The sequence below is a fragment of the Stylophora pistillata genome, chromosome 8 (assembly GCF_964205215.1).
Source record: "Stylophora pistillata chromosome 8, jaStyPist1.2, whole genome shotgun sequence".
Classification (NCBI taxonomy): Eukaryota; Metazoa; Cnidaria; class Anthozoa; order Scleractinia; family Pocilloporidae; genus Stylophora; species Stylophora pistillata.
This window is the reverse complement of record NC_142526.1, coordinates 13,662,896-13,688,877: the sequence shown is the minus strand read 5'-3', so window position 1 is coordinate 13,688,877 and position 25,982 is coordinate 13,662,896. Positions and strand designations below refer to the sequence as shown.

The 25,982-nt window shown below is 39.3% G+C and overlaps 2 protein-coding genes across 3 annotated transcripts in view; one reads left to right on the top strand and one right to left on the bottom strand.

Moving 5' to 3' along the window:
• LOC148725110 (serine/threonine-protein kinase mTOR-like) overlaps positions 1 to 14,254 on the top strand; it is a 19,422-nt gene extending 5,168 nt beyond the window's left edge. The window contains exons 11-46 of the mRNA XM_088731445.1: positions 188 to 300; positions 883 to 1,075; positions 1,184 to 1,246; positions 1,813 to 1,962; positions 2,175 to 2,317; positions 2,690 to 2,849; positions 2,970 to 3,103; positions 3,651 to 3,729; positions 3,812 to 3,951; positions 4,642 to 4,742; positions 4,820 to 4,935; positions 5,223 to 5,300; positions 5,607 to 5,714; positions 5,897 to 6,154; positions 6,278 to 6,399; positions 6,720 to 6,837; positions 7,009 to 7,137; positions 7,710 to 7,807; positions 8,297 to 8,393; positions 8,510 to 8,608; positions 8,959 to 9,081; positions 9,346 to 9,528; positions 9,890 to 10,024; positions 10,234 to 10,408; positions 10,546 to 10,681; positions 10,797 to 10,944; positions 11,122 to 11,244; positions 11,505 to 11,587; positions 11,742 to 11,814; positions 11,902 to 11,976; positions 12,239 to 12,374; positions 12,553 to 12,612; positions 12,941 to 13,015; positions 13,204 to 13,284; positions 13,559 to 13,664; positions 13,744 to 14,254. Of these exons, the coding sequence (XP_088587571.1) occupies positions 188 to 300; positions 883 to 1,075; positions 1,184 to 1,246; positions 1,813 to 1,962; positions 2,175 to 2,317; positions 2,690 to 2,849; positions 2,970 to 3,103; positions 3,651 to 3,729; positions 3,812 to 3,951; positions 4,642 to 4,742; positions 4,820 to 4,935; positions 5,223 to 5,300; positions 5,607 to 5,714; positions 5,897 to 6,154; positions 6,278 to 6,399; positions 6,720 to 6,837; positions 7,009 to 7,137; positions 7,710 to 7,807; positions 8,297 to 8,393; positions 8,510 to 8,608; positions 8,959 to 9,081; positions 9,346 to 9,528; positions 9,890 to 10,024; positions 10,234 to 10,408; positions 10,546 to 10,681; positions 10,797 to 10,944; positions 11,122 to 11,244; positions 11,505 to 11,587; positions 11,742 to 11,814; positions 11,902 to 11,976; positions 12,239 to 12,374; positions 12,553 to 12,612; positions 12,941 to 13,015; positions 13,204 to 13,284; positions 13,559 to 13,664; positions 13,744 to 13,759 (4,227 nt within the window). The 3' untranslated portion in view covers positions 13,760 to 14,254. The remainder of the gene's footprint in view (positions 1 to 187; positions 301 to 882; positions 1,076 to 1,183; positions 1,247 to 1,812; positions 1,963 to 2,174; positions 2,318 to 2,689; positions 2,850 to 2,969; positions 3,104 to 3,650; positions 3,730 to 3,811; positions 3,952 to 4,641; positions 4,743 to 4,819; positions 4,936 to 5,222; positions 5,301 to 5,606; positions 5,715 to 5,896; positions 6,155 to 6,277; positions 6,400 to 6,719; positions 6,838 to 7,008; positions 7,138 to 7,709; positions 7,808 to 8,296; positions 8,394 to 8,509; positions 8,609 to 8,958; positions 9,082 to 9,345; positions 9,529 to 9,889; positions 10,025 to 10,233; positions 10,409 to 10,545; positions 10,682 to 10,796; positions 10,945 to 11,121; positions 11,245 to 11,504; positions 11,588 to 11,741; positions 11,815 to 11,901; positions 11,977 to 12,238; positions 12,375 to 12,552; positions 12,613 to 12,940; positions 13,016 to 13,203; positions 13,285 to 13,558; positions 13,665 to 13,743) is intronic.
• Positions 14,094 to 25,982, bottom strand: LOC148725109 (pyroglutamylated RF-amide peptide receptor-like). 2 transcript variants are annotated; one of them, XM_088730421.1, is made up of 7 exons: positions 25,069 to 25,982; positions 23,721 to 23,888; positions 23,123 to 23,178; positions 22,891 to 23,012; positions 17,537 to 17,807; positions 16,784 to 17,038; positions 14,094 to 15,021 (listed from the first exon to the last, which is right to left on the bottom strand). In XM_088730421.1, exons 3-7 carry the CDS (start codon positions 23,129 to 23,131, stop codon positions 14,686 to 14,688), a joined length of 993 nt encoding a protein of 330 aa, XP_088586547.1. In that variant the 5' UTR covers positions 23,132 to 23,178; positions 23,721 to 23,888; positions 25,069 to 25,982; the 3' UTR covers positions 14,094 to 14,685. The 2 variants fall into 2 exon arrangements, with proteins under 2 accessions (XP_088586547.1, XP_088586546.1); XM_088730420.1 differs by lacking the exon at positions 25,069 to 25,982 and adding an exon at positions 24,939 to 25,057.

Below are 25,982 nucleotides of genomic sequence, written 5' to 3'. Positions count from 1 at the left end.
GGACGAATGCTCAAGGTGGCCGAGTTATCAGGGCAGCGTAAACAATACTTTTCTCCTATGTTTAATACACTTTGTGAGCGTAGTATTTAATTAAATACCAATGATTTTTACATAAACCTTGTTCTGTAGGTGTCTCTACGGATCGTGAATGAGTCAGTCATAACCAAGCATTTTTGTTCTCCTGCAGCTATTAAATGCTCTTCAGATGTTTGGTTCCAGTCTGGATGACTATCTCCATCTCCTTGTCCCACCTGTTGTCAAACTGTTTGATTCATCTGACATCCCGCTCGTTGTCAGAAGGTAAGCGCATGAATCGTGTCGACTTTTATATATTTATCTTATTAACCAAGCGCGAGGGCCGCACTGGAAGAATATCTGCCCGAGGTCTTGACAGTACGGACCGAGCGCCGATATTCTTCCAGTACAGTCCCGAACAAGCTTGGTTGATAAGAGATTTATTATACGGCTGAAGTTCAAAGGGACACAAGTGCGGTATCATTCGGGATTATTCGGGACAGTGCCAGGTCCAATACTGAGAGAATATTGACCGGCAATAGAGCATTTTGATTGGTTGATTTTAGTTATTGGCCCTCTGACTGCCCGAGTCGTATAATAATTCCTTATTATTTTTCGACACTATTTCTCTTGAATGGCATCAAGTATGCGAGGAGGTTCAATTATGCCAGGAGTTTTCACAGTAAATTATGATAGTAACAGTAACGATAAATTTTGTCCAAAATGGGAGCATTGACATTCACATTCAAAATGAATGATACAATTTAATGGTTGCAGTTACTTAGTTATTGAGCTCTTCATGTACTGGATATATTTACATTAGACTTATCAATGCTGAATATCAATCAAGCCGTGTTCTCTACACAGATGTGCTTTAGAGACTCTAGATCGTCTCAGTGAATCTCTAGATCTCACTGACTTTGCCTCACGAATCATCCATCCAATAATGAGGACGTTAGACTCATGCCCAGACCTACGCGGTACAGCTATGGATACTCTGTGTTCTTTGGTGTTCCAGTTAGGAAAGCAATATTCTACGTTCATCCCCACGGTTCATAAGGTTTGTTTAGCTGCTTATATCATCGCAAAATTAATTAAATGACCTTTTTCTATGACCAAGTATCTCAGCTCCTCACTGACTTGTAATCTTTGTGCACAAAAATTGAAGGTAATCGTGAGACATCGGATTCAGCATCAACGTTATGACATTCTGATCACTAAAATTGTAAAGGTTAGTATATGGATCCGAAAAATTTCAGGTCTGTTAGTAAAAGTAATCGCTGCTCACTTCTCTCTTGAAAAGCTCTTTGCGTTGAATTGGAATAAACATCTACTGTGGTGGTATTGATGACTTGAATCATTTACTGTTTTAAGGCCCACTTATGCTTAGATCAAGAGAATGGACTGTTCTTGTAGTTTATGTGAATTGAATTCTTTTCTGTTTAAAAGCCCATTCTCGTTCGATAAAAGGAATGATGTGTTGTCACGCTTTGTGTGACCTGGATACTTTTCTTTTTAAAAGCTCCCACCCCTTAGATAAGAAGAACGGAATGTTGTCACGCTTTGTGTGATCATATCCTTTCCTTTTTAAGAGCCCTTTTTTTTCTGTTTGATTGGGAGAACAAAGTGTTGTCACGGTTTATGATACTCGATTTCTTTCCTTTTTAAGAACCCACTTCTGTTGCGTTGGGAGAACATGATGCTTGATTCCTTTCCCTTGTAAGAGCCCATCTCTGTTGGTTTGGGCGAACAAAGTGTTGTCTTGGTTTATGGTAATTGATTCCTTTCCTTTTTCAGAGCCCATTTCTGTTGGATTGGGAGAACGAAGTGTTGTCTCGCCGGCAAAAGGCTGGTAGAGGAAACTTGGCAGATGACTCCGCCACCAATGCAGCTATTGAAGCTGCAAGCATCAAAAAACTGACATTTAAGGCAGACAGTCTTCAAAGGGTAATATTTACCATTCCATACTCATTTGAAAGGTAAAGCTCGAGTGATGTCTCATTTACAGATGAATACTTGGCAACAGAAACGCGGATTGCTCCTTACTTGAGTCCAAGTATACCTGCCACAGTTTGGACTCTGTTGGAAAAATTGCAATCATCTGTTTTGCACAATCTGATATTGCTTGGTTTGTTTTGTTTTGTTTTTTTTTTTCGTAGGCGTGGGGGGCATCAAGGTGCGTGTCAAAGGATGATTGGATGGAATGGTTGAGAAGGCTAAGTGTGGAACTCCTAAAGGAATCACCTTCACCCGCGCTACGGTCATGTTGGGCTACAGCACAGACATACCCTCCTCTTGCCAGGTAAATGTGTCTACAACCGTTGCCACAGACTTACCCTCCTCGTACTTGGTGCAATAACATAGGGTGTTACTAACGCCACAGACTTACCCTCCCCTCGCTAGGCAGAGTGACATTATGTATTACCACCTCCACAGACTTGCCCTTCACTTATTAGGCACCTGCAAAGATTTATTTCTTCCGCCAAAGTTGTAGCGTGAAACGATATTATAGTTATTGATCTTGGAAAGTTCCCCCTAAAATTAACCAGGATGAAGTACGGAGGCTGTTCGTCTTGAATTTCTCTTTGTATTATTGCATAGTATTTTTCTCTTGGCACTTATTACTCAGACATCTAATCTTAATGCACCTTTTACTTATTATTGAACTCCTCAGGGACCTGTTCAATGTTGCTTTCGAATCTTGTTGGTCAGAGCTCCACGAGGAACTTCAGAATGAATTAGTGAAACACTTAGAGATGGCCTTGGGAAGTCAAATCCCAGAAATCACCCAAACCCTGCTTAATCTGGCGGAGTTTATGGAGCACACGGAAAAGGTGCCGGATATTTACCTCATTTCCTACTCTGCTCTGTTACTATACGGATCATGTTATTTGCCTCTTCCAATATTTCTTCCTCGTGGCTTTATTTACGTTTTTGCAATGTCTTTTTTCTAGGGCGCACTGCCTTTAAACAATGATCTGTTAGGTGAACAGGCCTCGAAATGTCGAGCTTATGCAAAAGCGCTGCATTACAAAGAAGAGAAATTTCACAGAGGACCGACTACTGAGACACTGGAGGCTCTGATCAGGTGACGGCTGAATCATCATTACTAGAACCATTCTTAAATGCGATGACTTATCAACAGAGTCCTGGAATAATTAATACTTAGTTCTTATTAACCGAGCGGGAGGTCTGTATGGGAGAATCTTGACCGAGGTCGCCAGTACAGACCGAATGCAGTGAGGTCTGTACCAGCGACCGAGGTCAAGATTCTCCCATACAGACCGACCTAGCTCGGTTGATAAGATGTTTGTTATATGGCTGTGTCTTATATGCCAATTTTTTTATATTCTTTGTACCTTTTTTTTCTAGACCGGTCTAGATGCCGGTCTAGATAGGAAAATCTAGACCGCTTTCAATATTGATTTCAGCCAATCAAATCCGTGAATTCGGTAGTTCCCAGTCCTTGTGAGACACAGGCTTATAATAATTCAGAAGTCATGCCAATGAGCTGAATTATTGCTTATTGATAGGTTTATCTCGGGCTACAAAGATTCTCGGGTTAGTGTAAAGATTAGTATGCTTTGGATTATCAGCTTGTATAAAATGTAACTGGTGTTTCGTCTTTCTGTCAGCATAAACAACAAACTGCAGCAACCACAGGCAGCCCACGGCGTTTTGGTTTATGCAATGAAGAATCACGGAGCAGATGTGGTAAGCAGTTAAAAAGCACCAATTGACTTAGCCAACCCAATGTGCGCCACTTTTCTTGTTTACTTGATACGTTCTCTGACAGAAAATCAAGGAGCGCTGGTACGAGAAACTCCATGACTGGGAGCAAGCGTTGGAAGCTTACAACAAGAAACTGATTCAAAATCCTGATGAAATCAACCTCTCCCTGGGACGGATGAGATGTCTGGAAGCGCTAGGCGAATGGTAATTCGTTGCTGGTTACCCTTATTTTATTGGTTTATTTTTTTTTATTTTTTTTTTTTATTGCACTCGAATTTTTAGAGAATTTCAAAGTTAACGCAGAACCACGTCACGTATTATTTGAATTAAGATACGCACGCCGTCTCTTAATCCCTGACTTAAATTTATATGATAGCAGCTCCCCCCTCCCCCCTTGGGCGATAAATAATGACTGGTCGTCCTATTTTATTAGGATAAATCCTGTCGTTCAGACGGTATGACAGAGTGTAAGCTCTTTTGTAAAATAAGAGCAAGAAAGAGGGATATGTTTTTCTTCTTTTCGCGAGCGAGGAAGAAGTCCTGATGAGCGATCAAACCACAGCCTTTCGGATTCTGCGCTCCTATAAAATATACCTGCACAAATGTTACTTTGTTTTCTCTTGAAACTCAAGAATGACAAGGACAGATGCATTATATGTAGAATCCTTGAACATACTCAAATATCAAACATGTTTTAAATACCTTTTTTAAGTTTTCCGCAGACGTTTTTCTTTGACATAAAAAAGCGTTGCGTCAAACAAATAGAAAACTTCACAGCATTAACAGTAGACGGTGTGTGTAGGGGGGTGGGGGATTATCTTGTGTGGTGGTGGGGGAGTATCTTGTTATCTTTGTAATTATATCATTACAATTATTCTTGTCGTCATTTTTCAGGGGAGAGCTTCACCAGGTAGCTGTTGAAAAGTGGCCGGTGGTAAGCGATGACATCAGACAACAGATGGCCAGAATGGCGGCCGCGGCAGCCTGGGGACTGGGTAAGGCTGTGATAAATACTCGATAGGGGAGGTATGGAGGTGTGCTGTATCCAAAAACTCAATTTGTTTCCACGTAGGTAACTGGGACAGTATGGAGGAATATACCTGTATGATTCCACGTGAGACTCAAGAAGGAGCTTTCTACAGAGCCGCCCTTGCTCTTCATCAAAACCATTTCCAGCAGGCACAAGGAGTAAGTGGAAGCCCTCTAGAGTTAATTACGTTGTAATATGTTTTGAGAAATATTTTAATGGGCGCTACAAATTTGTGAGTTTGTAAAAAAAAGTAACTGTCTTCTTCTTGTCGATCGTTCTCAACATGGCGGTTTATAATCGACAAAAAACCTTTTTAATCCTACCTTTTACAAATGACTTTGATACTGAAAAAAACCTCAATAAAAATTTATTGGTTCTTTGCTAAACCATTCTTCACAACAAGTTTTAATGTTACATAATTGTCTGATGTTTTGTTCTTTATCAGTGCATTGACGCGGCACGTGATGTGTTGGACACAGAGTTGACAGCCCGAGCTGGCGAGAGCTACAACCGAGCTTATGGGGTATGGTGCTCATTTGTATTGTTAGCATTCATACATGGGGACTGCATTTTTTCTATATCTGACTGCTTATTCCGTGTAGACTAATTAGTTGTTTTCGGGCAGTAGAAAAAGTTGTTTATAGATGAAGTATGTTTTACAACTCACTTGTAATTTGCATTCGTATTACAGAGTTTCATCCTCGTTTTATGAGTTTTTCACTTTTTTAAGCCAATAAGGACTGTGGTTATGTAAGTAGATTTTCACCAATAAACTAGGTATTTGAAGATGTGGTTGTTTCAAGCCATTTTCGTGTGTTTGTCAATGCAGGCCATGGTGAGTGTACAGATGTTATCAGAACTTGAAGAGATTATCCAGTTTAAGCTAGTCCCGGAGCGCAGAGAAGCCATTAAAAGAACTTGGTGGAACAGACTACAGGTAAGTATATAGTGAAGATATTTTATATCCCGATTATCCGTGGTGCACCCAACGGTGCGGACGGGGGTGTGGAAGATTCTATTCTTACATCCTAGTAATTCAATAAACAGGTGTAACTGATTTATTTGATATGGCGGTCGAAGCAATCACGTTGTTTCTCATCTTTTTTTTTTTCTGAACAGGGTTGTCAGCGAGTCGTAGAAGACTGGCAAAAGATTCTGAAAGTTCGTTCCCTAGTCCTCTCTCCACAGGAGGACATGAAGTCATGGCTAAAGTACTCCAGTTTGTGCCGGAAGAGTGGCCGACTTGCTCTAAGTCACAAGACTCTAGTCATGCTGCTTGGAACAGACCCATCCAAACAGGCTGATCAACCTTTACCAACCACTTATCCTCAAGTCACATTTGCTTACATGAAGCACATGTGGAGAGAAAATAAACAGGTTAGACACTTTTTCGAGAAGCGAAGTTAATAGCATTTGAACTAGTTTCAAGGTAACAGCGTACGCCGTATAGGATAGATAAACGAGGCAAATCTGAATAGGAAACCTGTTGTTTTGTTGCAGGATGACGCTTTCAAACATCTTCAGCATTTTGTACAGAACACGCTGCACCAGCAGGCGTTGTCATCACTGTCACCTACTGATGATGGACAGAAGAGGGAGGAGCTACTCAAACTTGTTGCTAGGTAACTGATGCCCCATAATTGTTTCCCGTTTCTATTGAGCAACGTTTAGATCATGAACGTTTGTAATGCAGTAAATAGTTTGAACCCGGAGGTTACATGTGGAAGTGTAGTGTGATCGTCCGGGTGAGTGTAGTCCTGAGAAGGACTGTTGTCGGTGGTGGTGACTGACGTTTCAAGTTGATGATTCAACTTGACTCTGATGATGACTTCTGCACAGGTTGTCGAAACGTCAGTCACCACTCCCCGACAACGGTCCTTCTCAGGACTACACTTATCTGAACGATCACACTACACTTTCACAACGTTTGTAATTTACACAGATGTTACCTGAAGCTTGGTGACTGGCAAACAGCTCTTGAGGGATACAGCGAGAAATCCATACCTCAAATCCTGCAATATTATGCTGCAGCTACAGAAAATGACAGAAACTGCTACAAGGTACGTTTGGAATTTGTTTGAAGAAATCGATTGGTGACCGCAAATTTCCTGCCAATGCCACACCAGTAAACACGAATCTGGTATAAACGACATTGAGGTTTTGAGCCCTTATCCAAAAATATGGAGACTTGCTGCACTATTTTTTGTTTCTAACTCATCTTGTTTCTTTAGGCATGGCACGCGTGGGCTTACATGAATTTTGAAACAGTGTTGTACTACAAAAGTCAACAATCATCAGGAACTGATGGCCCTAATAATGGAAACGCATGTAAAACTCCTCCACCAATGTCCACCTCATCTGTAAGTAAATTCATAAGGTCAATTGAAAAGAAAAGTGGTTTAAAATTTGTGTTAAACACGAAGGCTCGCTATATAAGGATGTCTTCCCCGGGAAGACCTAGGCTCATTTCTCACTCACCGTTGACGTAAGGGTGAAATTTAAATGCTGGTAGACGAACAAAAGGAGCTAATGAGATATCTATTGTTTACTTCCACCAGCCATGGTGGCATGAGGTAACGTGCGAACCACCTACTTCGATCTCAAATTTACCGCCACAAATAAAGACAGTTTTCATTGGAGAAAGGAAATACAAATCTCAAAAATTCTTGTACTGTGATGAAGACATAAAACAATTTTGAGGAATGCGCCCGTTGTTCACTGCTTTGGAGTAGCTGTAGCTGAAGCTGACTTGACTCTAAGAGTTCTACATCACACGTCGGTTGACTGACAAATGGTCCAGTGGGACGTAAGGCTCCTTTTATAGCACGCCTTCGTGTTTAAGCTGAGACTCTGCAGATCTTTTTAAAAATGGAGATGTTTGTTTTTCCTTGAGACGTGACATACTGTGCAAATTGTACATTATCTATTCTAGGTAGTCAACCCAGTAATCACATACGCGGTGCCAGCAGTGAACGGGTTCTTTAAGTCAATCGCTCTGTCCAAAGGCAATTCCCTTCAGGATACTCTGAGGTAAGGGTTCTGGTCCTTAGTGTAAGTGAGACAGCGGTCAAACGTCAACGCATGTGCGAATGTTGTAATGACTAGATGGCGACGGTGCTTTCACGTTGTAAGAATCAAGTTGTCTCGCACGTGTTACAAACAACTGCACAAGAAAAAAAAGGCACGGTGACTAAAAGGTTTAAGCTTAAGAGACAGCAGTTGTTTGCTATATTTTCTTTTGAAATTTTTGTGCGGGAAATTGGCGCAACTATGTGACAGTTGCTCGAAGCCTTATTGGGTGTTTCTGATTGAAAACACTGACCTTAAAGTACCATGGTCACATACACTTTACAAATAAATATATTACTTTGACTTTACCCATTTGATTTGTTCGTTCGATGTATGGATGAGTTCAATTTTCAATAATTAAGTGCGACCAAGCCTTGAAATGCCTGGATACTAGAAGTAGGAAGTGACACTCATCGATATTACGTCTTTTTACGTTTCTTACTTTATCAGATTGTTGACATTGTGGTTTGATTATGGTCACTGGCCAGAGGTTTACGAAGCTCTCGTGGAGGGAATAAAAACAATTCAGATTGACACATGGCTTCAGGTAAGGATTTAAATCTTAACGCAAGTCAGATGCCCTGTTTATGTTTCATTCTGTAATCTTTTAACCTCTGTATTTTTGTCTATTGTTATTTTGTACTCATTTATTCCTTTTCTTAGGTTATTCCGCAACTGATCGCCAGGATTGATACTCCTCGCCAACTTGTTGGAAGACTTATTCATCAGCTGCTCACAGATATTGGAAAACATCATCCACAGGTTAAGTGAGACTCTGCTGTAGTCATTCATTGTATAGGTCAAAACTCCATGTAGTGTCATCCTTTTTGGTTCATCCTCAAGTTGTTAAATGGTAACCCATTAAATGATCGGTTCGGTAGTTATCCAGGGATTTTTATCATGAAATTGAAAATTATAGGAAAAGAGAAAAACCCATACTCACACATCTAGCTGGCGCACAAATCTCAGAAGAAAATGAGAAGTCGGGCAGATTTAATACAATAGTTACACCCCTCGAGTAAAGAAATAAGTACAAATTATATGTTATCCAAGGTCATGACCTGTCCATAAATGACATATCTAATTAAGTGTTCTGTTATATCTTTGGCCAGGCCCTGATCTATCCACTCACTGTAGCCTCCAAGTCAGCAAGCAGCGCCCGTCACAACGCAGCCAATCAGATTCTAAAGAACATGTGTGAACATAGTCAACAGCTCGTACAACAAGCAGTTATGGTATGTACAGGTCATGTTTGAAAGCAGTTTTAAGTTTGTGCAGTAAGCGGCTATAGTAGTTTGAGAACGTTTCTGGTCACAGTCATAAGTCGGTTAGAGAAACAAGAAGTTATGATAAGTAATTAATACGTGCGAACTCGGTTACTGTTTGTATCCCCTGTGGCAGGTTCAACTTATGCATCAATATACAGTTATAATGAAAAACCTGAATGCCGGGTCGGATCAGATATATTTAGTTTCTTCCTGATCATACAATTATTTTAGGTAAGTGAAGAACTTATTCGAGTGGCCATCTTGTGGCATGAGTTATGGCATGAAGGGCTTGAAGAAGCTTCAAGGCTTTACTTCAGCGAAGGCAATGTAAAAGGAATGTTTTCTGCTTTGGAACCGCTGCATCAGATGATGGAGAGGGGACCACAGACTCTCAAAGAAACTTCGTTTAACCAGGTAACGTATATGATCTAAAGTGGCCTATTAGTTTTTATCTTTGCCAAAGATACTATGCTTGTATTATTTCTCTGTCCATTTATATCTGCCCAGATCATGTTTACTACGTGATCACAATTCAAGCTTGGATGGCTGGGTGGTGGATCCTCTTTCCTTTTTATCCTTTACAGACGGCTTGATAATCGACCCAGTCAATAACTGTTGTTTGGTCGGTCATAAGCGTTTTTATTCGTTCGTTAGGATGTAGGTTCTTTCATTCCTTCGTGTTCTCGCTTGTATTTTAGCCTCGCATATGAAAGCTACCAAACCTTTAGCATTAGATCTTTTCATTTTGACATGATCCATGGTTAATCTGATCTAGGCTTACGGCCGGGACCTCATGGAAGCTCAGGAGTGGTGTAGGAAGTATCAGCGATCCGGAAATGTAAAAGATCTTACTCAGGCCTGGGATTTGTACTACTTGGTCTTTAGAAGAATCTCCAAGCAACTACCACAGGTACTGTTTAAAACTTTTCCAATCCAAAGAGTTATCGAATTTAATAGACGGAGGAGAAATCAAAGAAACACTTCTAAAATTGCCTTGAGGTTGATTTAGGTTGTTAACTTACATGTAATACCGTTTGTTAATTATTCATAGGAAACCTGCTAAGGAGCTACAATCAAGAGCTCTTTCAAATCAATAATGCGTTGTTTTTCTTCATTCAGTTAACCTCTCTAGAGCTTCAGTACGTGTCTCCCAAACTATTGATGTGCCGGGACCTGGAGCTGGCTGTACCGGGAACCTACGAACCTCACAAACCTGTGATACACATCAGACATGTTCATGCCTCCCTGAACGTCATTACGTCCAAACAGAGGCCAAGAAAGCTGTTTATTACAGGTAAATGTCCTGTATTTAAACAAAGATATTTAAGAATAGCATTTTTTAGGTGACGTCTGATAAACTTGTGGTTTATATTACTATGTCCTTTCTGTCTATGGATTGATCTTGCTTTCTTGCTCATCTTTGTTCTGTAGGGAGTAATGGCTCCGAGTTCATGTTTTTGCTGAAAGGTCACGAAGATCTTCGGCAGGACGAAAGGGTAATGCAGCTGTTTGGTTTGGTGAACACTCTGTTGGCTGGTGATCAAGAAACTTCCAAGAGACATTTGGGGTAAAACGTGCTCGGTTATTTGTCTTTTCAGTTCACGGTGAAACTGAATAGCTTTCTTTACATTTACTATGCAAAGTAACACCTCCGTGAAGCTCGTTTTCGCTTTTATTTCTAGAATTGTGCGTTATGCAGTCATTCCACTGTCAACAAACTCTGGTCTGATTGGTTGGGTGCCTCACAGTGACACTCTGCACGCCCTCATCCGGGACTATCGGGAAAAGAAAAAGATTCTCCTTAACATAGAACACCGCATCATGTTAAGAGTAAGTCTATCTCGTAAGGGTGTAGCAATTTGTATAACTCTCCACCAATAAAACGTCAAGCAATTGAACTATCTTATTACTTGAGGAACTGTAATATCTTCGCCACCCATTGAAAGTCACGCATAAACTGAGTTTCACGCACTCGATTAAATGTCTTTTATTCTCTTTTCCAATCAGATGGCGCCTGATTATGACCATTTGACTCTAATGCAAAAAGTAGAGGTGTTTGAACATGCGTTGTCCAACACTAATGGCGATGACTTGGCCAAGCTTTTGTGGCTGAAAAGTCCCAGCTCGGAGGTAAAGAAATCATACAAGGCATTCACTGTTGGTGTATCATCTCTTAAATGAAAATTCTTGTTTTGTGTAAATAAGATGAAAATTGTATATACGATCACAAATCAAACTTGAAAATTGTCTGTACGATCAGAAATCAAACTTTTTTCCTCACATGATATTGAACCAAATTTGCAGGCTTAACGGTAAACTCTGACAGGGTGTTGTTTTACAAACAGCTGTTGTTTTACATATTTCTCTCTCCATTGTTCCACGTATTTCAGGTATGGTTTGATCGTCGGACTAACTACACTCGATCTCTTGCTGTTATGTCCATGGTGGGATATGTGCTGGGTCTAGGAGACAGGTTAGATAAGTTCTGACTTACTTACATTTTTACTTTGAAGTAACAGTGAATGGTGTGATTTTGCAGCACACGTTCACTGAAGCAATATCATCACAGATACAATCTTGATCAAATTAAACTAGACAAGTTCACTGATGTGTTGTGCATGTCCCAGGCATCCGTCAAATTTGATGCTGAACCGCTTGAATGGAAAGATTGCCCACATCGATTTTGGTGATTGCTTTGAGGTATGTTGCACCTGTATTTTTATTTGTTTTTTTGTTTGTTCCCGCGCCAGGGCATTGTAAAACTTTGTTGTTCCTTTTTTCTTCTAGGTTGCTATGACAAGAGAAAAGTTTCCCGAGAAAATCCCGTTTAGATTGACGAGAATGTTGACGAATGCAATGGAGGTATGAATCATCATGATGATAATAATTATAATCATGATTACAATAATTATAATCTTTACCGTTAGAGGCTAGATGCATGCTTTGAGCTTTTTGTCGCTAACTCAGGTTGAAAGAGTGTCGATTTTAAGGTTGAATTTACTTAGTTACTCGAGAAACGAAAAATGAAAATTGGAATCAAGTCTTAAGGGTTATGGCTGATTGGAAAGTACCATGCGCGCCTCTTGTCTGTAGGTTGATAATATCGATCTGTTTTGTTGTTTAGGTGACTGGTATCGATGGAAACTACCGAATGACGTGTGAAAGTGTCATGCGAGTTTTACGGGCTCACAAAGACAGTGTCATGGCCGTGTTGGAAGCTTTTGTTTACGATCCTCTACTGAATTGGAGGCTTATGGATTGTAAGTTGCATGCAGATCGTAAACTCTTAGGATTTCAATCGACGTACCTGGAAGATTTAATAAACAAAATTGAAGACATAATGTCACAGACGAATTCGTGTTAGTCACGCAAGTCTGTTAATATTATTTAAATGTAAACATATTACTTACCTCACTTTGTTAAATGTTCATTTAACAGCTACCCCAAAGATCAAACGCTCAAAGGGCAGATCTGACACGATGTCTGAGGGAGGGGAGGGTAAGTTGTTATTGCGCAGAGAGACAATTTTTTTTTAAATAAGATTTTAAATATTTTGTCATGAATATAGGTATGTAATTTTAAGTGGATCGCTTGTCGGGGTCATCGCCAGAATGAGATCTCAAATACATAGTCAGAACGTTGTGGTCACAGGGAACAAAGTTGTTTGATACCAATTTTACAAAAACTATATTTTTTTTCTATTTGCGACAGGTATTATCTAAAATATTATACCATTGGAGAGACGCTCACCTCTCCATTCGCTTGTTTCTTTCGATAAAACGTTAAGCTTTTGTTGTTTGTTTTTTGTTTATTTCTATTTGACCAGATGTTTTAGAAGGCGTGGAGGTGAATCCTGAACGTCCCACTAAGAAGCAGTCGACAGAACATATGCCATCTTACGGTATAAATGCAACTGAAATTAGTTTTATCCTGAAATGACATTCATTCGTTTTTTTTTTCAGTTCCATTTAAATAGTATTGTATTCATTTTGCACTATATTTGTCTGATCTAACCAGTAATTTTTACATGTTTTCAAATCTGGGTGGTCTTTAAATGAAGGGCGTTTGCTAATTTTGCTCTTTTTACAGAAGATGAAAGCGGCCCTAAACCAGAGGCACTTAACAAGAAAGCTGTCGCCATTGTTAACCGTGTGAGAGATAAATTAACAGGTACTCTGTCACCTTCTTGTCACTTGCTTCCAAAGTCCACTAATGGCTCAAATTAGACAAACCATCAGCAATTACAGTTCCCAATAGTCACGACGAAAAGAAAATGAAAATTAACGCTTTCATGTTTTATGAATAAATGGGGTAAGTTTCTAAAGAAACTGTGGAAACTCATTGAAAATTAAACCACAACTCTTGCGTTGTACTGCATTGAAATATAGTGCCTTACAATTGCAACCGATGGAGAGATGTTTGCCACTGTTTATTTGTTTTGTAGGAAGCGACTTCACCAGTCATAACAACCTCGATGTTCCCACCCAAGTTGATCTTTTAATCAAGCAAGCCACGTCTCACGAGAACCTCTGCCAGTGCTACATAGGATGGTAAGAATTTAAAGCTGTTTTGTGTTTCTTTACGTTAAAGTAAATCGTTTTTAAAGGTTTCCCACATTTTGTTTCGCAGGTGTCCATTCTGGTAAACGAAAAATTACAAATTTACAAGAGATGACCTGGATTCTCAAACTCATCACTAGGCGGAAGTGATGGCAGTTTCAAAGTGGAGCAACTGAACTTGGCTGACTAAACGGACACCCATTATCAAAAGAATTCTTTGCCTTTGTTATTTGTGTTGCAGATTACTGTCTTATGCAACAGGCATGAAGGCAGCCGAAACCTATTCTGTAAGCATATACCAGAACAGTCGGCTGAAACCAACATGCGTTGCTCGTATAGCCGATTTAATTTTCTGTAAATTGTACCAGAAAAAAAATTTTTTTTTTTTGTAAAATATAAAGAAAGGTTTAAAAAACTGCAAACTTTTATCTGACTTTAATGTATTTTAAGTGACCCTATTCAGTGCCGACTGCGTTAGAAGCTTTTAAGTTTCAACGTTTCCAACTCACAACAAATAGTTTACCAGTGTAATCACAAGAACTAAAGATAGCACTAATGTATAAAAAAACATTCGAGGCAAAGTTTGCTGTTGTTGATTCAAAACTTACGTAGATCGTTTTCGAAACTAACGACTCAGCTGTAAAATGGCTGCGTGTAGTTTGGAGTAAAATCTTTTTCAGACCCTAAGACATAAGGGAACTTCTCCAGCTTATTCAGTACAAAACTGCCGTTGACGTTGACGTTGACGTTGACGTTGACGTTGACGTTGACGTTGACGCTGGCTGCCGGTTGGCTGCCGGTCAGTTTGTGCCGAAAATAAGGTTATTTGTCACCGTGTTTTAATGTGACATCTGCAGTATTTTACGCAGGCCTTAACGCCAGCGCCCTCGTTAGCTCTGAAACTCTAAGTTAATCTCGACAAAGCACGCTCCACCTTTCCTTGTGGATGCATCTGGCGAACTGTTACCTGTACCAATCGTCTATTGTTTTCCAGCGGACCTATAACATTATGTTATTGAACATTTATAGTGTCAGTCATGGGGAAGGTGTTGTTTTGAAGCTCTGTGCCATGACTGCTTGAGGCATGTACCCCCAATATGCGGCGAGTACGGCAGAACATTTTGATCTTCTGCCTAAAACGCTCATTCAGCAGGGCATAAACAAATGGGTTGATAGCAGAGTTCAACATGAACAAGGTGTCAGAAATAACGTATAAGGTTGAGCCAAATAAGAGGATGTCAAGATAGCTTAGGATGTAAATCAGCAATCCTGTGATCCAGCAAGCTCCAAATATGGCACTGACAGTGATCACACTCAATGTGACTCGCTTCCTCACTTTCAAGACTCCCTAGGGAAAAAAAAAAAAACAAACAAACCGCAAGTGAGGTATTGTGTACCAGAACACCAGCCAAATGGGGAACAAAATAACCAGTTCGTGCACAGCTCGAGTCCAACTCGTGGCTATACATCTCATAAAGTAATATATCAAAAACGAGGACGAGTGTTTCATCAGGGGCTCCAAACACCGAGAAACAAATAATTGCATGAGGCTGTAGGTCGAGTGCTTTCATTGTTTCGAGGTGTTTGGAGCCCCTGGTGAAACGCGAAGCACGAGTTTTTTAAATGACTTCCCAAACGAAACGATAAAAACGTATACAGTCATAAATTTTTTCTATTGCCCTCCCCAAATGAGAGAAGAATAATTTTTGCAGCGGTGCAATTTTGCCATTTTCCGAAGCATTACGTTAAACATGCATGCATGATTAATTATTTTGGTCTAGTTGGTGTGCGACCACGAGTGAAGATGACGCGGTAAGGTTTAGGGAGCCGAAAACGGTTTATGAAGAACGCAAGTTAGTCGAAAAAGTTATTCCCTTGTATACCAAATGTAAGTAACAAATGGGCGGAAACAATTTCTGGTGAATGGTAAATTTCTCGGTCGGTTATAGCTCCCGTTTTGGATCCAGCAGCGTTCTTCAAAGACTACGGTTAGCTCAAGGTCGCACAGCTTTCTACCAGCATTGAAGAATTGGATGCAGCAAGCTTGAATTACCACAGGCAACCCAAGCTCACTACTAGAAAAGCGCACGTGACTCTTACCGTGTTGCGCAACGTGTTATATTTATAAAAGTTTTGTTAGGGATGTTATCGGTTTGCTTTAAAAGAGAGAAAAAATGTCTTGTTTTGAAATAAAATGGACTTACTTATTGCCTTGTTGTTTTCTTTGTTGATTCCTAGCGTCTCAGGCCATTTTGAAGCATTTTCGGCGAGTTAGCGCTATGTTGGTGTTCAACTGCGGTCTTTCTTTTAGCAGTTGAACACCAATATAGCGCTAACTCGCCCAAAACGCTTCAAAATGGCCTGAGACGCTAGGAATCAACAAAGAAAACAACAAGGCAATAAAGTAAGTCCATTTTATTTCAAAACAAGACATTTTTTTCTCTCTTTTAAGGCAAACCGATAACATCCCATACAAACCTTCATAAATATAAAACGTTGCGCAACACGGTGAGAGTCACGTCCGCTTTTCTAGTAGTGAGCTTGGGCTGCCTGTGGAATTACTGGCTTCGCAAGTTTTTGATGAAGGTAGCCAAGAAGTTGTGGGAGATATATCCACCGAAGACCACATATGAAATTATATCCAGGTCATTTTTGGAATACTTTTGTTTATGATGTATTAATTATTGAAAAGTGTTTGATCTGAGATAAGAACCATGTTTCAACTCAGATCAAAACCCTTTAGATTTTCATCTGAGTTTTCATTGGGTATCAAAGCTCATGCATGTGACCCAAATATGTCCATTTATTGGTTGTTGCCCGCATGAATCATTAATGATTGACCTGATACGAACAAAATCGTGGCACACATGGCTAACTGAGTTTGTCACTTATATTCTTATCGCATTTTGATGTCTTTTTTGACTTACTACAATACAGACCAATGGCAAAACGGAATCTGTTTGTTTTAAATAATGAAAATGCAAAGTACTGTTGTTGTTGAAGTCACCTATGCATCTATCCTCCAATAAATCATAAGCTAGAACCAATGAAATAAGTGTACAATTCAACGTATCATACAAAAAGAAAGCGAACGTCTCGTTGACTCCTACCTTTTGTTGGCAAGTGACTTCATTTTCCTCATTTCGTTTGAACCACAACATGTAAACGACTTTTGAATACAAAACCGTCATTATTGCCAGAGGAATAACAGCCAACAGTACAAGCCATACCGAGTCGTATGCTGCGCCAATCCACTTTGCAGGCCAATTCCACTTGCAGTCGTTGATTGATGCATCAAATCTTGTTGCAAGGAAAAGTGGTATGTTTAAAGCCACTGAGAAGATCCAACATCCAGAAACGATTGCCTTAAAAGCAAATGAAGCGTATATTTTGATCGATAAAATAGGAATGATATACAGTAGCAGTAACACCTTTCCCCCGTCCTCATCCCAATTAAACTAACCAGCAAGCAAAAAAAATTGAGCCAATCATTGTAAAAAGTTATGCAGAATGCGGTTAAGGGTTTTCTCCAGCTCGGTACAATCTCTCAAATTTTCTTACAACCTTTCATATCTTGGAGCTTTCACCTAATTCCCAACGAAATCTGAAAGTAGATAAAGAAGGTACAAGATAATCAGTTTCGCTAGACTACGAGCCGTGCCTCTGTTTTGGCGAAGTCCGTCGCGCAATTTAAAAAATCGGTGAAAAGAAAATTTTTGCGCGCGGCGGGGAGCTCTGGGAGTGAGGCACACGAAAGGAAGCTCCTCATTCCCAGAGCTCCTCGCGCCAACTTCAATCCAATTATAATCGCCGGAAAGGATGACTACTCATAGTCTACATTTCAACAAACTAAAATTCCACACCTTAAGTTTTTCTTTAGTTAGTTTTCCATTAATACCATTAGCACTTGTAACGGAATAGTAGCGCTCAACTGCGATGGCAGTCAGGGTCACAGATGATGAAGCTGCACCGATCCATGCCACGTTTCCAGCTGTTATTACCAGGCACAACACCAAGCCAGTAGCTCCTTTTGGATGAGTGAAGGTGTTTTCCAAGATATGATTTGGTGCTATGAAGGTGGCGAACATAATGTCTGATACAGCCAAGTTCACAAGCAGGTAATTGAAGGGAGTCCTATGAATTAAATCTTAGTAACCATTGTGACTGATGACGGATCAAATGCATGAGAGTACATACTGTGCATTGACCGAACTTGTTTGGTTAAGACAATCAGCGGTTTTTTTACCATCCGTTTGACACCAATGTTTTTTTCCAGGAATCTTTTTATCCCTTATACCTTACAAAGACGCACTCTATTGGCTTCTTTTGTTTTATAACTCACGGACGTACGAGATGAACGCTGAAGTGTGTACGGATCTCTTATAAAACTTAAATCCAATGAAATAATTAATCAGGGGTAGTTTTGACTCTATATACATCCTCATGCACTTAATTAAGGTGTTTCTATAGTCGTTATTTGCATTAGCGGCAATCACTGATGCGTTTACAGAGAAGAAAAAGATCAAAAACAAGAAATGCAGCATTTTTTTATTTCCGCCATCTCGCAAAGCAAGCAATAACTTCGGAAGGAACAATGCTTTTTCTAAGCTTCTTTCAATGCAACAAGCAAGTAAATGAAATTGAGATTTTTAGGTTTATCATAAATTTTTTCAATTCAATTAAATTCCGCCTCATCAACCTGGACAGTTCTTGTAAAACCGAAAATACAAATAAAAGTCATTTGTTTATACTAAAATTGTGGGTATCGTCGAAGGCGCGCTATGATTGGCTACTCAAACTCCGAATATACATGCGTTATTGACAAAGCGTGGAGTCAATATGGTCGGATATGGACCGTTTTCTTTTTTTCGTTTTCTTTGGCGTTTTTGAGAATGACTTGAATATTTCGAAAGCCGGGAAAGAGAGCCCGCTGTCTTTGTGGCATGATAAACCCACAACAGTTGTTTATGATTCCTTTGTTTTGGCTGTTCTTTGCCGCTTTTTGCGACTCCATCGCCGACATTGCCCAAAAATTACGACCCTTGTAAGTCCTCTCAACTCAATGTTTTTCTTGCTTGGGATCTAAGCGGGCAATCCTGTGCGGGCAAGATGGGCCCATCCTTCCCGCTCAGGCAGCCAATCAGAACAAAGAATTCGCTTCATATAACCCACAGGCGCCGCCAGAGATATATTTATTCACCTCACGCCCGAAATATTGTAATCGTTACAGGAATAAATGAGTTACTGAAATCATCTTTTTGTGCTGTATAATACCACTTTTTTAGTACATACTAAAAAAATTATTATTTTTAATATTATTAATATTAATATTAATATTAATATTATTATTATTATTATTATTATTATTATTATCAGTTATAATCATTATAATTTCCAGGAATGACAGAAATCCTTGGGTGTGCTTGTTCCCCAAACATCTACATCAAATTTGTTACGAAGAGCGACAAGTGTTAAAACAAGGTTCGACACCTTTTTTATAACAAAGTGCGACAGATTTTTTATTACGAGGTGCGGCAAGTATTACAAAATGCGACAATTTCATTACAAACTGCGATAGAATAACGACACTTCAAATCCCACCTTATTAAATAGGAAATAGTAAAAGAAATTAGCCTTGTGTCCGTTTCTTTCAAAACACAACTGATTGCGAATTTTTTCAAGTTTATATCATAAACAGTAATTAAACGACCGAAACTACGCAGTGAAGTCCTGAGAAAGCGAAAAAAGGCGAAGTGAGCGTTTAGAACCGGAAGAAAAGTACGTCGAAGTCGTCTACGCATAAGACAAACCAATTGAGAAGAAAAAAGCCGCCAGTGTTTTACCTCTAAATCAGTCTTGTAGGACAGACACTGAACTTAGTATATCGCTTTTGTTCACTTATCTTAGTATCGCGATCTTCTTATAGTTTTCGTGGTATTGCCGTCTCATTTTTGCGGCCTGTGATTGGTTCTAATTTTGAAATTGACGTCGTTGCACCAAATTGGGTGACGTACAGAAACAAATTACCGCCGCATTCAAATGATTGTACAAATATTTCATTTCAAGTTCGACAGCATTTATTGAAAATTCGACTTTAAAAGTCATAAACATTGTAATAATGTGACAAAGTCACTTGCCAGCTGGAAAATGAATGGTAATCTGGCAAGAATTCAAAGTGTTATTATATTCTGCTCATTTTCTGTACTTTTCCGCCCACTATTTTCGCTCGAGGCGGATGTTTCGGTTTTCGTATCGACCTCTAGTACATCGATGTCCTTAAATAACTCTAAAAACAGTCCCACAAATATCAAAATTTGGTATTTCATCACCAAATGGCTCTTCGAACTCCATTCCTGTGTAATTTTTAACACTTTTCGGTTTCAATCAACTCATTTTATGGTAACAAAGACTATAAACTTGCGGGGAATTTCAAATTACCCGCGACAAAGTTATTTGCGTGCGAAATTAGTGTTACCATGGATACGTTTCGCAGGTAGAAAGAATTGATATTTCGATCAGGCGTGGGTTGATTATTTTATAGTTTTATTTATCCTTATAAATGATGGATCGCGATACAAAACTAATTGCAATTTTGAGACGGTAATACCACATTATATTGACGGCTAGTTGGGAGAAAATATATTCCGTATTGGGCGGAGTCGCTTCGCGACTCCGCCCTACACGGAATATATTTTCTCCCAACTAGCCGTCAATATATATATATATCTTATTAGACGATTTTTGAGTGGTATCGCTGGGCATTTTTATGAGTTGTGCTGTATTTTGACGAGCCCGTAGGGCGAGTCAAAATACAAATAACGAGTAAAAATACTCAGCGATACTACACAAAAAAACGTCTAATAAGTTATTTATTGTATACGATGAATATATGAAGTTCATATATTTTGAACTGCGGTTATAGATACGTATGATGCACGATCCTCGCAGTAGAGAGCGCTATTTATGCAATATAGCGAAGATCAGACTTGAAAAAAATCAGGCCTGTACGGGATTCGAACCACTGAGGTTGTTAGCTCAATTGGTAGAGCGCTGCACTAGTATCGCAGAGGTCAGTGGTTCGAATCCCGTACAGGCCTGATTTTTTTCAGGTCTGATTTTCGCTATTGCATAAATAGCGCTCTCTACTGCGAGGATCGTGAATCATACGTATCTATAACCGCAGTTCAAAATATATGAACTTCATATATTCATCGTATCCGATTTATCATCACGGGTTTATTACGAATCGACTTGACGGCCTGCTCCCAGTTGGCTTGTTAGCTCAATTGGTAGAGCGCTGCACTAGTATCGCAAAGGTCAGTGGTTCGAATCCCGTACAGGCCTGATTTTTTTCAGGTCTGATTTTCGCTATTGCATAAATAGCGCTCTCTACTGCGAGGATCGTGCATCATACGTAAGTTATTTATTATCCAACATGCCAAACTATTATTTCAGTGCGGGCGAATTTTGCGGATATTTATTTACGGGGATTGCCTGACAGAAGTGTGCGAAGCGGAACGGAATTGGCGCGTTGTTGTGTTGCTGTTTCTGTTTTCTTCAGTAAATGAAGAAATTTTCTGGTCGCCAAGCTGTTTTTCTTCGTTCGATTCATCTGATAAACTTGGATGTATATTTGCCAGCCATTCTGACTCTTCGTCGTCGGAAATATGGTTCAAATTGTCCGCCATTTTTTTTTCGTAACTACAATTGAGTTCTGCGCTTGCGCGATGAGAGAAAACCTGTTTAACCGGTAATCTAGAGTACAAATATTTGTACTCGTCTATGGCGTTATTTGTACTCTTCGAAATGTAGTTGGATAATAAAATGTGGTATTGCCGTCTCAAAATCGCAAGTAGTTTATAATATCGTTAGTGCGACTGAAGCGTGCAAGTAGGACGAAGACTAGAACTAAAGCAGCATGATTTTAAACTCTTCGCCTCCTCAAACAAAAAAAGTCTATTTCCTCAAAAGCTGAGTCAATAAATCATATCTAATATAATATTCACACAATTCTTCGTTGTCAGTTGAAAATTCGACTCTATCTACCATCGTGTGTTCTGTCGCACTTCGTAATAATCGTTTCACTTTGTAACACCTGTGACATTGTCGCGCTTTGTAATAAAATAGATGTCGCAGTTTGCGCTAACAGACCGTCCACGATTATTAAAAAGTGCGACAGAACATGTCTCATGGTGAAATAATTTGGCAAGTTAGTTTATTGAAATGGTAATTGTAATGTTTCCTGCTTTGTTTTTGCTCCAACGAAATTCAAATCGTCATTGACTTCTCGTTTCGGGTTTCGTCAGAAACACCAACTAAATTCACTCTTCTTTTCTGTCTTACATTCCGTGGGTTTTTAAAATTAACATTTTGGTTGTCGATACCAGGTTTGAACTAAAAAAGCTTTTCAGATTATTCATAATCCAAGTATTACTGTTGTCATTAAGAAATCGTTTCACCTTGACTGCATTCCTTATGATTTTGATGAGCTTTTTGCTGTGCCTAACTTTTTGTCTTCACTAATACGGAATTCTCGGAGTAGGGAATACGCAGGAGTAGCCTTTTTGTAACCTTCAACGTAAGGTTGTTGTGCAATCAATTGCAAAAGCATATTGTGTTCATCCACTTTGAAGAGATATAATTGAGGATATTTATATTTTGCTGACATAAATCGCGAAGGGGAATTTCTGTCGGAACGATGTACGGTGACGGGAACACAGCCCCCGATTAACAACATTACCGACTGGCAAGGATATTTCGCTTGAACGATATCTTGGCGATCGAGAATCAGCGAATATCGCAGAAAAGCTCGGATACCTCGTCAAATGATTGCTTTTTCACGCACGGTGTCTCTAAAAATCTGCGATATATTGCCGATACATCTGATCAGATCTGCGATATAGCGGAGGAACAAAGCTCGATATACGACGATTTTCGTTTTCTTTACATTTAAACAGTTCGATCACACTTTCCAAGAATTTATGAAATAAAGAAACCGATTCGAACATATCTTTTCTTGTGGGATAAGGCGAGAACTTTTGCCTGGAAAGATTTCTCGCTTGATTTTTTGTGTTCTCATGTACTCTGTAGCCAATGGGAATCATACAAAATTGCCTTCAGTTATTTTTGCGCGCATAGCCAGCCTTTAAACAACAAAACAAATTAGCCATTCTTGGCTGTTTTATCTTGTCATGATCAGACCTCATCTTCAACTCACCTCATATCTTTATTTTGCTTTATAACCAAACAAACCAGACAGTTTCCAGTGATATCTGCGATGATTAGTAGGGCTAATATAGTTGTCACGGCAACGTCAGTTGACTCAGGCATTACGAGAGGCTTTAAAAAAATAACAAGGCATGTGTTGCCTTTAGCTGAATAGCCAACCACATTATTTTGCTCAAAATTTTTTTTTTTTTAATAACATGCCCTGACCCAATTCAATTTACCTGATTCATCTGTAAAAACGTCTATGGCACTTGGTCCTTTTTGCCTGAACAGAGACCTGTGAAGTATTCAACTGAAACTATTTTGTCTGTCTTCAATTATTCAGCAATGCATCCTTTTCGCTTCTAAATCCCTCATTGGGAAACAAGTGCTAGTTTGTTACGTCCCAGTTTGATATATCTTTTGTAATTCATGTTTTTAGATGACTTACACTAATTGGCTAATTAAAAGATCGCCATGACGAGCAGCGTAATTTAAAGGTCAGAAGATAATTATTTTTCAAACGAAAAAGTATTTCTGACGTGTTAAGATTGGAATTGTCAGTTTTCGTGCCGTTCAGTTGAATTAAGTCTGAGCTCCTGCAATATGATAATGGTCAGCAAAGCGACCGTCTGTGTTTTACAAAAAAGCCGCATAGAACAGGAAACTCAATGCAAACTTGTATTTCAGCTCATTTTGTTGCTTTGTAACAAAGAGATGACAAACCGTAGTACCTTATTGTGAAATATTAACAGACTTGCTGCCTGTGTTAGTTGCTATCACACAAGGCTTAAAATTGCATGGATAGAAAATAGCGGAGGAATTCACAACTGTCCTTACCTCCTTAGCTGTGAAACTTCAATTATTCTCTTAATGTAAACCTTGTGTAGAGGTGACCGACAACTACAACGATGGCGCCTAAAATGACATACAGAGCTCCTTCGGGTACATCAATAAATGTAGCGCAAGAACACCTACACAATGACAAAACGTTGACAGTCTGCTGATCTGAAAAAACCGTGAAAATTATTAGTGCTCAGCTTCAAGAATTGTCTTCCTCAGCTTCAAGAATTGCCTTGTTTTTTCGGTCACTTTCTCAATTCACGCAAAAACAAATTGAACATCGACAGAGTCTCCTCTCCATATCAATTTGAACAGCCACACAGCTGAGCTTATCTTTGAAATGTTTGATCTAATAAAAAGTGTGGTTGTCAGTAAAATTGGAAAATTTTTCGAGTTCCGGAAATTGTTTCTATAATGGAAAACTTGTCAAGCTACAGAAAATACTATGTACTTGGATAATTGATGTCTGAAGTCAAAGGAAGTGCTCAAAATATGATGCGAAATAATTTTAAGTTAAACGGATAATCCAAGCCTGCTGTTTTTGTATTTCCAAATTAGTTCTCGATAGATTTTGAGTCTTGCCACCATTACTGCAGGCAATCTGGCATGTCGGTTGTTTATAAATTTTTTTTAAAGTACCTGAACTTTTCAAAGCTCCTAAAGGAAAGCTAGCTGGGGTTTTTAAACATGATGTGACCTCAGTCTGGAACTAAACGGCAGCGTTTGAATAGCTCATGGATGTGAGCACCTGCTTTTTGAATCGAAATAATTATTTAAAAGCTTCATTCTTTTCGCTTCTAAACCTTGATCCCCAGTGAAACAGCTCCCAGTTTAATTAGTCGCAGTTTGATCTATCCCTTGTGTTTCATGTTGTGAAAACCTAAAATTAATTGGCTAAAAAATCGTTATAAAGGGCTGCGTCAATTTACAGCCTAGGTCTGAACTCGGCCCCTCTCGAGCGAAAAAGTATTACTGATGTCCTTTGATCGAAGTCTAGATGTATTGAGGTGGCTGCCAGTTTGATTCTTTGCACGAATTCTAAAAGAGAGCCCTTGATATCAAAACATTTTTTTCAATAAGATGTGTAAAGGGAAATTTTAAAGTTGTTGTCTCAAGTGTTCGTTTCCCTCCGAATCATTTTACGAAGCATATCAAGTAGGAAATTTGTTCTATCATCTATAAGTACTAACTAATTTTCACTGGCAAAAATAGTACCTGGGGTATGAAGCATCAAAATTATTCGCACAATTTCGACTTCTTGCAAATCGAACGAAGCATGTTGTTTCATATATGCAAATAACTAACCAAATGCACTATTTTAATTCATGTCACGTTTTCTACTTGCCTTCATTTATCTCGGCTTGTAATTTCAACCAGCTGGTAGCTTGCCCCGAAAATATAGCTAGAAATTGATCTCAGCCTCTTTAAACAATACATCATGAACCTTACAGCTTTCATGACAGGACGGAAAATGCGTGCACTGTAAGTACCTCCCGTTGAGCCTTAGAAAAGTTTTCTAAGGCTATGTATTGGACAACGGGAGGTACTTACAGTGCACGCATTTTCCGTCCTGTCCTGTAATTCAGAAACAGAAAAGTCAGTAAGTTTGAGGCTCTTTAGTTTGCCGCTCAGCAATTTAGGAGGCTCAAAAGGGTTTTCCACAATTAACAGCAAGTGCCAATCAGTAAAAGATATCATGACTGTCAAACTTGTCATCAGGATAATGACTTTACATATGCATAACACTATGTTAGGGAAATCTTTTAAGGGGGTTCGTCAGGCATCATCTGTTGCCATGGCAACAGTACAGTAGCGCTAAAAGACCTTCTAAAACACAATTTTTGAAAGATATCTAAAAAACCAAGTCGGTGACGTAGTTTGTTCTTTTTTCAAAGCCATCTAGAAAGAGGCGACGGAGTGAAACAGACGAGAGTCACTCACCAGCAGTAGTAGCAGTAGGTTGCTCTTTATTCCAGGTCTCGCTTCAAAGATTTTTTTACTGTTGGACCTTTAACATGCTTTGAAACGCCACTGAGAAGACTAACATTAGATCATTTTAACCTTAAGTCCTACCTTTTGTTGAAAGGCGAGTTCTTTCCCTCGTTTCGTTTGAACCACAACATGTAAACAACTTTTTGAATATACAACAGTCATCACTAACAGAGGAATTAGAGCCAACAGTACCAGCCATATGGTGTCGTAGAGTGCACCCATCCACCGCTCGTGCCAGTTCCACTCACAGTTGCCGGTTGTTTTATC